The 14402-nt window shown below is 41.7% G+C and overlaps 2 protein-coding genes across 7 annotated transcripts in view; one reads left to right on the plus strand and one right to left on the minus strand.

Moving 5' to 3' along the window:
• Window positions 1–2055: 2055 nt before the first annotated feature.
• Window positions 2056–14402, minus strand: part of igfbp6b (insulin-like growth factor binding protein 6b) — a 73548-nt gene continuing 61201 nt past the window's right edge. The window contains exons 1-5 of one of the 3 annotated variants that reach the window (XM_035739146.2): window positions 9068–9089; window positions 4749–5280; window positions 3630–3664; window positions 2723–2842; window positions 2056–2232 (exon numbers count right to left, since the gene is read on the minus strand). In XM_035739146.2, the coding sequence (XP_035595039.1) occupies window positions 2119–2232; window positions 2723–2842; window positions 3630–3664; window positions 4749–5088 (609 nt within the window). In that variant the 5' untranslated portion in view covers window positions 5089–5280; window positions 9068–9089 and the 3' untranslated portion in view covers window positions 2056–2118. Of the gene's footprint in view, window positions 2233–2722; window positions 2843–3629; window positions 3665–4748; window positions 5389–9067; window positions 9090–14402 lie in introns of those variants that run through there. The other 2 variants (XM_035739145.2, XM_035739144.2) reach the window with 2 other exon arrangements.
• The window catches only part of spryd3 (SPRY domain containing 3), a 94017-nt gene continuing 87651 nt past the window's right edge, over window positions 8037–14402 (plus strand). The window contains exons 1-2 of one of the 4 annotated variants that reach the window (XM_035739139.2): window positions 8037–8161; window positions 11624–11842. In XM_035739139.2, the coding sequence (XP_035595032.1) occupies window positions 11724–11842 (119 nt within the window). In that variant the 5' untranslated portion in view covers window positions 8037–8161; window positions 11624–11723. Of the gene's footprint in view, window positions 8162–8446; window positions 8574–11623; window positions 11843–14402 lie in introns of those variants that run through there. The other 3 variants (XM_035739143.2, XM_052482436.1, XM_035739140.2) reach the window with 3 other exon arrangements.

Consider the following 14402-nt stretch of genomic DNA (forward strand, 5'->3'; position numbering starts at 1 on the left):
AATCAGCTCAGCTGACATAAGAGAACAGTGGCTAGCAGAGTAGCTGTGCAACACCTGTGCAGTGCTTCAGATAGTGACTATGACTAAGCAGCTTTGTAAAATGAATGAGATCCGATACCACTACAGCTACTGCACTGGCGAAGCTCACAAATAAAACACACAGTAATGCTCTTTTTTTATATTAATATATGTATTTATTGTTATTCATTTTGATATCATTTTTTAAATTTTAGGCTATGTAAATATAGGCCCCCTGTGCATGGCCCTACCATCACAGCACATACATTGGCACAACAAGATGGGTGAGAAATAGAAATGATCTAATCACACAGTTTATCACACAATTCAAAGACAAGTAAGTAACTGTAACATATTCAAACTTAATTGACCAAAATTAGCATTGTAGTAGGGTATGCCATAAGCAAAACATTATCATGATACATTCCAATATTAAATGGTCAAAGTATAAATAAAATTGAAAGAAAATGAACAAAAATCATAACATGTACAGCAGTTGAATAGCTCAGATGTGTGTGGTGAGATTCTCCATGAGGGTGCTACCGCGTCCAAAACACAATGCTCTCCCTAGCAAATAAATAAAATAACCTCTGTTTTTAAATAAAAAAAACTGCTGACAATATAAAAATACATGGCATTGTAGTTCATTACATAAACCAACAATTTATATATAAAATATTATATTGACGTGTATAAAAATATGCTTAACAACTTCTTGAAAAGGGTAACAGCCATAAGCTTTTTTTTTGTCTGCCACTTCAGAACACACACTGTCAACCACAAAAATCCAACATATGTACAAACAATCAACTATTAGAGCAGTCAGAACGTCATTTCAACAACAATGGACTGTTTCACATAGCCTAACTATTTTTCTGACACGATTATAGGATAAGTGTAAAATTCAAGCAGTGCTGCATGGAAATTCATACTCCAAAATAAATTAAATAGAAAAGGAATTTTCATCAATTGAATTAAGTATCATAATGTCAGTGTATCTTTGGAGAAAGGGAGAGAGGATGGTGACGGAGACACGTTTTCAAACATTGTGTCACACCAACACCAGCGTAACAGTATTTCAGCCCACTTAGATAAAGGCCCAGTGCAGTCAAAAATGGGATTTAACTGTGTTTAAAAAAATATATTTCCACACTATGAGTTTGGAATTATACTGTAAAATTATGAAAATTATGATAATGCCCTTTTAGTGTAAGAGCTGGTTGACCAGACCGCCTGAAATTTCAGATTGTTTTGGTGGGATAGAGTTTTAGCCTGCCTGGTGGTAAATTACTTAATAGGCCAATAAGAGAGTTCAAATAACTAGGTTTCAGTTTTTCCCTCCACACTCAGACCACTCCCAGACAGTCCTAGCTAAAGTTCTGCTTGAGAAATTGCAATTGAAAACAATCACAGTAATTGTTACCCAGAAATGATTTGATATTGAGATAAAAACGGCTGCATTGGGCCTTTAATAACAAACACAGGCAGTGTGAGCTATCCTATAAAACAGAAAATCTACAACGAACATACAAACAGACGAAGCCAGGACAAGAGCCAGGGAATTCAATATTGAGAAATACAGCTTTGATATCAGTTAGTTGAGGCAGTGAGTAACAAAGCAGTAATGTGAGATAGATAAGCTACTGCACGTTGTCACACTGAATGATTCAGAAGACTGGTACTGCTGCTGCAAACTGTTGAACATTCAGCTGGATGTTGCCACTATAGTACTGTACTGTAGGTATGTGTCTTTGTTAGGCTGTTTCTTGACTAGAGGACAGTAAACTAATTTGGGGTAATTTCCATAGGAAGTGGTTTAATCCCTGGTGTCTCCTGTCCAGGCAGTGTCTAGTACAAGCTAAAGTCACCCCCTCTCCTCCTCCTCCTCCTGCTCCTCCTCCTCCCCCCCTTACTCCCCCTCCTCCTCTTCCACCTCCTCCCCTTACTCCCCTTCTTCCTCCTCTGCCTCCTCCTCCTCCCCTTCCCTCCCCCTCCTCCTCATCCTCCTCCTCCCCCTCCTCCTTCTCCTCTGCCTCCACCACCTCCTCCTCCCCTTACTCCCCCTCCTCTAGGCTCAACATTTTGGGACAAGGACCTCTCTCACTCTCCATCGCATGGTAAAGTGCCGTCTTCGCTGGCACGTGAGGGCAAGGCAGTACCCAGCTCATCCACACACCAACAGTGGCCACGCTGCATACCCTTGGAGGAGCGACACTGTGTTGTGTGACAGGATAGAGAAAGATAATATGTCATCATACCACATAACTATTGTTTGCATGCCCACAGCCTAGAGGGCCTGGAAGCAATGTCCTTTATCCAAAGCCATTTTGGGGCTGAATTGAATAGAGAGAGAGCATGCAATTGAAAAGAGGAATAAAAAAATATTGATTAACCTTTATTTAACTGGGCAAATCAGTTAAGAACAAATTCTTATTTACAACGACGGCCTACCCCAGCCAAACCCTAACGACGCTGGGCCAATTGTGCGCCTCCCTATGGGACTCCCAATCATGGCTGGTCGTGATACAGCCTGGAATTGAACCAGGGACTGAGGTGACGCCTCTAGCGCTGAGATGCAGTGCCTTAGACCGCTGCGCCACTCGGGAGCCCAAATAGCTTGCCACTCTATTGATCTCAAAAAACACATATACTATTCATACACAGGCAAATATTCACGTCAACAGCCGCGCTGCGCTATAACTACCTGCTTTTTCCTGTAGAAGCCCCGAGTGTCACAGTTGGGGATATAGATGTCACGATCAGACTGAAAGATAGTGAGCTCAATACCCCGCAGAACACTATTGAGCAGCTTGCGGCAGGGTGCCTAAAAAGAGGATACATTGATGAATACAGAAACTATACAGTCATAAATACAGCAACTATACATTGATAAATACAGTAACTACTGTATACAAGGAGAGAGCCTACATATTAAATGGCAGTAAGAGAAGCCCATGGTTGATGTTAGAAGACCCTTTCTAGCCTATTAGAGTAGCTACAACACGTGTGGATATCATAGAAGATTGAGGTCACTGATGCAGCATGAAGCCAGAAGCAAAACATATTATATGTCACATAATATCATGTCATTATATAATGATATTGTTAAACAAGGACGGTCTCTTTCCAAGTCACTTAGACAGTGGTTTGAAGCAACTGTGTGACTATGTATGCAGTATCTGTCAAATTGTAAAAATACATTCTATGTTGGGTTTGTGTTTCATTGCAGATCCACCTCCTCTCCTCTCCTCGTAAAGTGAAAAACCCAAGGCCGCCACAGTCGAGTCTAAACTTTACTGATTCACATCATGGTCTATTAGTTCTGCCGCATAGCAGCATACACATCATGCGCCATAATGTATGGCTTTAGAGCACTATATGTGGTACTGCTGTCGCTGTATCACCCAGACAGCACAGCAGCTTCAGTAATAACTCTCTCTACCCGACTCCTTCCATCATACAGTATCTATCTGTATGAATATGAATGCATTATGTAAGCAGCTCTACATATTTCTCAGATTTAAACAGGTGTGGGTAAATGTAAGTGGAAGTCATTATTAGCTTACTGCATCAAGTGGCTTAAGCAGGTACCGTACTTGGATAACACTTACCTTTTCTATTTCACCACTTTGTGAAGGATGTGGACCTATAGGAGAGAGCAGCACATTACCATGAATACATTCAACCAGGGCATTACCAAGAACATTAAACCATCTCTGATATCAAAATATAAGTTAGAAGTGTTTTGCTTCAAGCTGTTGCTAGACACGAAGCATCAATCATATACAAGTGCAAGGCAGGAAATGTAACACCTTAATTGTATTTGAGGTTTAAAAAGGCGTCTGAAGATTGTAATTTCCCTTACATTTCATTTTTTTTATCAACCACTACAGAAAATGTCCATGAATTATAATCCACATATAACATCACATTTCCTGCTGCTGCAGGAGTATTTTCCTGCTGTAGCAAACTGGCTCAAATCAAGACCCTGCATCTTTACTGGACACAGTGATTCGGCTCTGAATTGATATTTCCTGTAGTATGTCCTTCCCAAGGAATCGCAGTGGCTTAGTCTGAACAGTAGATGGAGACCCCTAGCAATGAAAAGCATCATTATCTGACTCTAGGTGACAGTATAACACTCATTCTGTTCTGTCAATAAAATGCACAGATCACACCCTTGAAATGCATGCATGTACAGTACCATCACTGTACACATCCATATACATACACACCATATACATACACATACTTGCACAGACATACTTACACAAGCTCCAACGTACTGAAACACCTAAAGCGTTCCTCAAGTGTCTGTGCATCATAGTGTTGACTACATCTTTTTATTACATGACTGATGATAGGCTGTTCAATCCAACATTTGAGACTTCTAGTCCAACAGTCTCTCAAATTAGATTTTTGTCACAAGACACCATGCAGTGGCACTGCAGCATAGAAATCAAGACCATGCAGCCTTTTCAAATTCATCTTTGGTGCCTGTGATGTATCTAACACTAAATGTCATACTCTTATAATAAAACAATACTAGCATTTATTTTTGGTGCACACCAACATAGCATACAATCCTCACACTGATGATAAGAGAATGTGTTTCTTACTTATCAGTCTTACCTGATAAGCTAAGCTGTAGTATAATTGCCCTAACACACACAATACAGAGCTGAATTTAATAATATTAGATGTGCCAGTGGTGTGTGTCTCAGTCTTACCTGTGGGGTGGGGCCTCTCCGTGGGACTGGTCCTGCTGTGCTTGGTGCAGAAGCCCCTGCCCTGCAGCAGCGCCTGGAGTGGGCTGTGTTCCTGAGGAGGGGGCACGCAGCGCAGCCCCTTGGCACAGCTCATGGTGTACACACCACAGGGCTCTCCCTGGGCCAACATGGATGTGCTGCCTGCTTGTCCAATATGGTCCCGGGGGGCCCGACCTGCCCCCAAAGATTCTCTACAAGAGGGACAACCCTTGTAGGGGCCCAAGCGGTTAGCCAGAATCCAAGATCCGCAGTGAGCAATCAGCAACAAGACAATAGTCGTTAAGTTAGAAAGGAGAGGCATTTTCTGTCCAGGTCTCAGGTTAAGCTCCACACACACACTCTCTCTCTCTTTCTCTCTCTGTCAGTCAACTGTGGCTGATGCTATTTCTGGATGTATATTTATCTCTTTCTCCTCTTTCTCTCTGTCCTCTCTCCGTCTCTTCAGCTTTGCTTGGTGCTTAGCCGGTTCAATCGTTAGGCAGCCAGGAGTCCCCTGCAGTGCCAGAGGAGACAAATTGAGATCGAGAGAGACACAGCAAAGCAGCAGCTTTTAAAGATCTGAAAGGCGGTGATAGAGAGGGAGAGAGAGAGCACAGTTATGACACCTTCAGGGGCTGGGACTCAGAGAGAGAGAGAGAGAGAGAGAGGGAGGGAGAGAGAGAGAGAGAGGGAGGAAGGCAGAGAGGGAGTAGAGAGAGGTGGGGGGGTGGATTATTTTCCTTTTGGAAATTAGCTAAATCTCCCCCACCCCTTCTTTTTCTACTGTTTATCAGCACACCCCCATAGACTGACCCCTTTCCATAGTAATGTTAAACATTTTACATGTACAAACAGTATACATGACAAAATATACACTTTCTCCCCATTATGCATTGATGTCAGTCAGACCATTCTGATCATATTTGCCATGGTAACAATTACGGCAAGGTATAGAATTGCATTCAGCTATACTGACTGCAATGTCTAGCTTTATGGGAGTTGTTCTAATACTCTTGTCAACCCTGACCACAGAAGAATACAGAATACTGCTTGGATCTCACAAAAGAGGTACTACATGAAAAAGTAACTGATAAACCAATTAAAACTACAACCACTGATCCAATTGCAGATAATTAAATAGATATTGAACTGTCCGTGTACAGAAGAATGGTGAAAGTTAAAATAACCAAACAAATACCTTATTTTACCTCCTAAGTACAATGTAATAAGGATCTACACAGATGTGTGCCAAATGTTAATTAAGAAAGGGTTCCAGAAGTAGAAGTGTTTTAATGTAAACTGATTGCCATGAAAAACACAATGTTTCAGAAGCTGGCATATCATGTACCACTTTGTGTAATACATGTGCATAACTATAACCCATTGGAGTTTGCTGGATCTTTTCCAGATCAAACAATGTTGGATGAATTGGTATCGTTCCACTAGGGGGATTATCCCACCTCCTGCCAAACTATAGTGAACGTGAATTGAGACCAGGGATGACAGATCTTGATAATGGCAGGACTGGGTATTTAACACATTGTAACCGTTTTGACGAACGTAGTTTAGTGAAGCTTCATAAGAGGTTGTCTTGATTTCTCAGCAGTCTTTTTACAAACTCGATATGTGTGGACTAAATCATATAAAGAAGTTATTCAGTCTTGAGGGGACAGTAGATGGTAGATTCTGATTTTCTTGCCCATGCTGCCATTGTTTGTATTGGAAGAGGCATCCACTGGATAATTAAGGAGGACTTGCTTGAGCTGGAATGTACATACTGACTGTAAGAGGGAAAGGCTGTGTCAGGCATGCAGCTACTAATAATGCAATCCATCTATGCACTCAACCGTTTAAGATTTGCTTCACTGGCGCCATCTTCAAGAGATCACTCACTCTCACCCATCCTGAGCCTCAAACCTCTTCATACAACTTACAGTTCCATTGTATGTAGTAAAAAAGAGGATCTATGTGTTTTTAGAGTTGTGATTAAAGTAGGCATAGAATAACAATTGATATGGGGCTATAATGTAGATTACAGTTAATTTGATAAGCCAGCCTTAGCTGGAGGATCATAGAGCAGAGATTTAGATTGACGCATTAGAATTAGAATGACTCTAATGAACCAATAGAATTACAATGGCTAATTCTATTTCTAAGTGTTAGAGCCCCATAGGTTAGAAATCCACTTTTATCCAGGCCACCTATCTCATAGGTATAACCCATGTTGGGTGCTATAGTTTGTCTGAGGTCACTACCATGAAGGAGGTTCCTGTAAGGACAATAAACTGTTGTCATGAGGCAACATCAACAAAACGATATCAAAAGACAAATGAGCATTTCAGAGAGCATTAACCAGGAATTAAAAAGATGTTGATCTAACAACATTGAAATTGTAATGGCAATGCACCACTAACATAAGGGCACATATATACATGATTGGCTCTTGACCAACCTGCTGGACCACCTGCTGTATCTTAGGGAAAAATTCTATCTAGAACACAGCGGCAGGTCAATACTTCCCAAAGCTCCGGAACCCATAGACATTCACAAACTGGACTACATCGCAATAGTTCCGGAACCCCACTTGGTGAAAACCTTCTTGGTCGTCAGCCGCCTGGTGTTATTATTAGGAAGGATTAATCTTGGCACTAAGAACAGAAATCACCTGCCGTCTTGTGTTCCCATCAATGCTAGCTACAGGAGCTACAGCCCTAGCTAGTTTGTTTCCACATGTTCTGTCAGGAGAATGTTCCAAGAGACACGCCAGACCAATGGGGGCTCTTTTTTTCCACACTCCCTGGATTACTCATTTTTCCTCCCACCTTCTACCCCCACCCCTCTCAGGTGTCTGTTGAGTCAGATGTAGGCTACTCCTATTATTTCCTCCTCTCACAAAATATAGACTACAATGACTGCATGCCCTCCACACTTTTCAACCACCTAATACTACAGTATCTGGGAAACTCCATTTGTGTCCAAGGCCTATGGTAGCAAACGGTTTTCCCATAGGGTAAATCAAGGGCACAAGTCGTCACTAGCTCAGATAGTGAGATACTGTGTCCAGGACAATTCATATTGTGGGAACAACTATTTACAATATCTCATTGGTTCCTTTTATCAGGGAGTACCACTGCCTCTTGAAACACGTCTCTGTACACAGACAGACCTATTCGATATCACAAAATATGATTTTATGATTCTGATGTGGAATTGGTTTCACAGCTTGTCAGTCTTTCTCATGGCTAGCTTTGATTGGCTCACTGAAGTTACCGGTGTCTGATGTCAGTAGGAAGCGCCATACATTTGCAACGTTTTTCTACTGTAAAGTTTTGGAGTCTTACCAAATGAATACAAGCACATTTGAATTAATTATTTAAACACATACTGGACAAATGGTAAGCAATTCACAAGAATAGTGGTATGCTGTGTAGCCACCGCTCTCGCAAGTGAGTTCACAAGCCAGTAACGTTAGTAGCTAGGGAATCTATTTGTCCGATGTGAGCTAGCTAGCTAGTATGCTACGTAGGTAACGTTAGCTACTGAAGCGTTGCTCAAATTGTTTTGCTAATACCGGTAACGTTAGCCACTAGCTAAATAACTTAGGTTAAATTGATATACACCTTTATGGGGTTAGTGTTCCCACACAGCCATATCTCCATGTTGCGCTTGTTTACGGAAAATATGAGGCGACCACCTCTGCTAATTAGCTATCTAGCAGGCTCCAAACACCCGTGTGCAAGTTTGACTTGGGAAGTTTCGTTGGCTGGGGGCACCCATAGCTGTATGGACCTGTGCAAAACTACTAGAGTAAGTGCCTAATTTATTTGAAGGATTCTTTCTCGCTGATGAAAGATAAGGGCCATATGTTTCGAAAGCCATATCGCAAGGGATGATTATTGACGTTCCTGAAAGTTGAACAAAGCCTCGAGATTGAAGTTTACATGAGCTTTGTCGTGGGCGACGCTAATGCCTGAAAACTAGGGAGAAGGCAGAATGCTTGATAGTTTTCAATAGCTAAGGGTTTCCCAAACTCTGTGCGAATTATACCATGACATTCTCTATAGAGTACACGCGCTTAGCATGAACACAAGTCATTATATTGTATTCTGATTGTCAAACAAACCATTTAAAGAAGTGCATGTTAGTCCACTCCAAAATAATTACAGCATCCAAACTGCATGTAGCCTATACTCGCCATTTGATGAATGGAAATAGACATCTGTTACAAAACACAAAGTGTGCCTAATGTCATTCATTGATTAGGCCTACATTAAATTATGCGTATTGTATGACAAATGTACCTTTTTTGTAGCCTGAAAAGTCGGGACACCTGAAATGGGGCTGAAACTGTTCCAGGAAAACAGGATGGACACCCTAACACATATGGTCAATTTACTAGGCTAGTAGTCTACAATGTGTATTACCATAAACTTCTAACAGGCCTACCGTTAGCCAGTGATGTAGTGGTAAAACAAGTGGTGGGTAAAACTCTGATTGCTGGTCACAGTAAAAAAACAAAAACACTCCCAATAGTTCAATGCATTTATCAGACAAAGGTGTGTCATCATCATTTACTTGTGTTTACCCTCCACTAGGCTTAAAAAAAGTATATATATATATATATATTTCACCTTTAAAGAGGTAGGCCAGTTGAGAACAAGTTCTCATTTACAACTGCGACCTGGCCAAGACAAAGCAAAGCAGTGCTTTATGGGATTTACACATGGGATAAACAAATGTACAGTCAATAACACAATAGAAAAATATGTATACAGTGTGCTCAAATGAAGTAAGGTACTAAATAGGCCAATAGGGGCGAAGTTATTACAATTTAGAAATGTACACTGGAGTGATATATGTGCAGATAAGGATGTGCAAGTAGAAATAGTGCAATTATTATTATTATTTTTAAATATGGGGATGAGGTAGGTAGTTGATTGGATGGGCTATTTACAGGTGGGCTGTGTACAGCTGCAGCGATTGGTAAGCTGCTCTGACAGCTGCTGACGTTTAAAGTTAGTGAGGGAGATATATACAGTGGGTCAGAAGTATTTAGTCAGACACCAATTGTGCAAGTTCTCCCACTTAAAAAGATGAGAGGCCTGTAATTTTCAACAAAGGTACACTTCAACTATGACAGACAAAATTAGAAGAAAAAAATCCAGAAAATCACATTAGGATTTTTAATGAATTTATTTGCAAATTATGGTGGAAAATAAGTATTTGGTCAATAACAAAAGTTTATCTCAATACTTTGTTATATACCCTTTGTTGGCAATGACAGAGGTCAAATGTTTTCTGTAAGTCTTCACAAGGTTTTCACACACTGTTGCTTGTATTTTGGTCCATTCCTCCATGCAGATCTCCTCTAGAGCAGTGATGTTTTGGGGCTGTTGCTGGGCAACACAGACTTTCAACTCCCTCCAAAGATTTTCTATGGGGATGAGATCTGGAGACTGGCTAGGCCACTCCAGGACCTTGAAATGCTTCTTACGAAGCCACTCCTTCGTTGCCCGGGTGGTGTGTTTGGGATCATTGTCATGCTGAAAGACCCAGCCACGTTTCATCTTCAATGCCCTTGCTGATGGAAGGAGGTTTTCACTCAAAATCTCACGATACATGGCACCATTCATTCTTTCCTTTACACGGATCAGTCGTACTGGTCCCTTTGCAGATAAACAGCCCCAAAGCATGATGTTTCCACCCCCATGCTTCAAATTAGGTATGGTGTTCTTTGGATGCAACTCAGCATTCTTTGTCCTCCAAACACGACGAGTCGAGTTTTTACCAAAAAGTTATATTTTGGTTTCATCTGACCATATGACATTCTCCCAATCTTCTTCTGGATCATCCAAATGCTCTCTAGCAAACTTCAGACGGGCCTGGATATGTAATGGCTGAAGCAGGGGGACACGTCTGGCACTGCAGGATTTGAGTCCCTGGCGGCGTAGTGTGTTACTGATGGTAGTCTTTGTTACTTTGGTCCCAGCTCTCTGCAGGTCATTCACTAGGTCCCCCCGTGTGGTTCTGGGACTTTTGCTCACCGTTCTTGTGATCATTTTGACCCCACGGGGTGAGATCTTGTGTGGAGCCCCAGATCGAGGGAGATTATCAGTGGTCTTGTATATCTTCCATTTCCTAATAATTGCTCCCACAGTTGATTTCTTCAAACCAAGCTGCTTACCTATTGCAGATTCAGTCTTCCTTAGCCTGGTGCAGGTCTACAATTTAGTTTCTGGTGTCCTTTGACAGCTCTTTGGTCTTGGCCATAGTGGCGTTTGGAGTGTGACTTTTTGAGGTTGTGGACAGGTGTCTTTATACTGATAACAAGTTCAAACAGGTGCCATTAATACAGGTAATGAGTGGAGGACAGAGGAGCCTCTTAAATAAGTTGTTACAGGTCTGTGAGAGCCAGAAATCTTGCTTGTTTGTAGGTGACCAAATACTTATTTTCCACCATAATTTGCAAACAAATTCATTAAAAATCCTACAATGTGGTTTAATGGAATTTTTTTCCTCATTTTGTCTGTCATAGTTGAAGTGTACCTATGACGAAAATTACAGGCCTCATCGTTTTAAGTAGGAGAACTTGCACAATTGGTGGCTGACTAAATACTTTTTTGCCCCACTGTATTTACCACTACATTTTAAACAAATAGGAGAATGGTTAAATTAGCATTATTTAGAGACACCCCAAAGTTTGACTTTTGTTGTGTTTAAGGGAGCTAGAGTCTCATTCAGGGGATCTGAGCCCCTCCTGGTTCCCCTGTAATTTGCACCTTGCTCACCTAGGTTTCTACCAATTCGCTTCCAAGTAGAGAATTTGACTCACCCTTTCACCCATCCCTCAAATACAGGGGTAACCAACCCATCTTCTGGAAAGCTACTGAGTGTGCTGGTTTTTACAATAGCCCTACCTGAATTCACTGGATTTAGCCAATCCTGACCTCAAGTCAAATGGATGACATCAACCTACACTACAGGTTCCTGAACTGGAGGAGGAGGATCAGAGACGTGCGTGCTGTACGCTTTCAGGAGCGCTACAAAAGAATGCTGAAGAATGGAGACACACTCAGGTGAGCCTGTTATGAGTGGCAAGAGGGTTCCCAGCAGATCCACTGGTTTGAAATGTCATCACAACGAGATTGCAATTAATTCTGGTTGTAAACTGGTTGAAGATTGTAACTCTCCCCATGCCCATGTATTAGGCTACACATTGACAGTGCCTTCAGAAAGTATTCACACACCTTGACTTTGACATTTTGTTGTGTTACAGCCTGAATTTAAAATGGATTAAATTTAGATTTTTTTTCACTGGCCTACACACCAATACTCCATAATGTCAAAGTGGAATTATGTATTAATTCAAAATGAAATGTCGTAAGTATTTCAACGCCTTTGTTATGGCAAGCCTAAATAAGTTTAAATTTGCTTAACAAGTCACATAAGTTGCATGGATTCATGCAACTTAGTAGTGTTTAACATGATTTTTTAATGGCTACCTCATCTCTGTACCCAACATATAAACTCAGCAAAAAAAGAAACGTCCTCCCACTGTCAACTGCGTTTATTTTCAGCAAACTTAACATGTGTAAATATTTGTATGAACATAACCAGATTCAACAACTGAGACATAAACTGAACAAGTTCCACAGACATGTGTCTAGCAGAATTGGAATAATGTGTCCCTGAACAAAGGGGGAGGGTGTTAAAATCAAAGTAGCAGTCAGTATCTGGTGTGGCCACCAGTTGCATTAAGTACTGCAGTGCATCTCCTCATGGACTGCACCAGATGTGCTAGTTCTTGCTGTGAGATGTTACCCCACTCTTCCACCAAGGCACCTGCAAGTTCCCTGACATTTCTGGGGGGAATGGCCCGAGCCCTCACCCTCCGATCCAACAGGTCCCAGACATGCTCAATGGGATTGAGATCCGGGCTCTTTGGTGGCCATGGCAGAACAATGACATTCCTGTCTTGCAGGAAATCACACACAGATCAAGCAGTATGGCTGGTGGCATTGTCATGCTGGAGGGTCATGTCAGGATGAGCCGGCAAGAAGGGTACCACATGAGGGAGGAGGATGTCTTCTCTGTAACGCACAGATGTCTTAAGTTTTGAGGGAGTCTGCAATTGGCATGCTGACTGCAGGAATGTCCACTAGAACTGTTGCCAGAGAATTTAATGTTCATTTCTCTACCATAAGCTGCCTCCAAATTTGGAAGTACATCCAGCCGGCCCACAACCACAGACCACATGTATGGTGTCTTATTCATATTTTAAAAAATTAAATGAAAAAAAACTTTATTTAACTAGGCAAGTCAGTTAAGAACAAATTCTTATTTTCAATGACGGCCTAGTTCAGGAGCAGAACAACAGATTTTTACCTTGTCAGCTTGGGGATTCGATCTTGCAACCTTTCGGTTACTAGTCCAACTACTAGGCTACCTGCAGCCCCACATAGGGAGTGGCAGTGGTGTGTGTGTGTGGGGGGGCAAATAGTCTGGGGAGCCATTTGACTAGATGTTCAGGAGTCTTATGGCTTGGTGGTAGAAGCTGTTTAGAAGCCTCTTGCACCATGGCGCTCCGGTACCGCGTAGCAGAGCGAACAGTCTATGACTATGGTGGCTGGAGTCTTTGTCAATTTTTTCGGGCCTTCCTCTGACACTGCCTGGTATATAGGTCCTGGGTGGCAGGAAGCTTGGCCCCGGTGATTTACTGGGCCGTTCGCACTCCCCGCTGTAGTGCCTTGCGGTCGGAGGCCGAGCAGTTGCCATACCAGCCAGTGATGCAACCAGTCTGCTCTCGATGGTGCAGCTGTAGAACCTTTTGAAGATCTGAGGACCCATGCCAAATCTTTTCAGTTTCCTGAGGGGAATAGGCTTTGTCGTGTCCTCTTCACGATTGTCTTAGTGTGTTTCAGGAGCGGGACAAGACACCTTCTTTTTGACTGATGACTGATATAGGGGCATATTTTTTTAAACCTTTATTTAACTAGGCAAGTCAGTTAAAAACAAATTCTTATTTTCAATGATGGCCTAGGAACGGTGGGTTAACTGCCTGTTCAGGGGCAGAACGACAGATTTGTACCTTGTCAGCTCAGGGGTTTGAACTTGCAACCTTCCGGTTACTAGTCCAACACTAGGCTACCCTGCCGCCCCGATATATGTGAGGCCTATCTGGCTTATGATGATCATAGTGTATTTTCTTAGTCCAAGTGAAGTGACACAGAATGGTCATAATGCTTCATGACAGTGTCATAAAGTGTATTTTCTTTAAGTTATTTAATATATGATTAAGAAAAAAAACAAGCAAAAGGAAACTTCTTGGCAGGGAAAAAAACTGAATTTTGATTAATGTGGTTGTTGACACTCTTATATAGGTGTCATAACCAGCCACATAAAAGAATGCAATGTATGTCACAACAGGTGTAAATATATGCAGGTGCAAGGTGCTAGGCCGCCCCATCCCGCATGCGGGATCGTGACTACAGCCTCAAGCTCATTACCATAACGCAACATTAGCGATTTCTGAAAATTGCAAAATAAATGAAATAAATATGCCTGTCCTCAAGCTTATCCTTTTCTTAACAATCCTGTCGTCTCAGATTTTCAAAATATGCTTTAGAACCAGAGAAA

The sequence above is a fragment of the Oncorhynchus keta genome, chromosome 27 (genome assembly GCF_023373465.1).
Source record: "Oncorhynchus keta strain PuntledgeMale-10-30-2019 chromosome 27, Oket_V2, whole genome shotgun sequence".
NCBI lineage: Eukaryota > Metazoa > Chordata > Actinopteri > Salmoniformes > Salmonidae > Oncorhynchus > Oncorhynchus keta.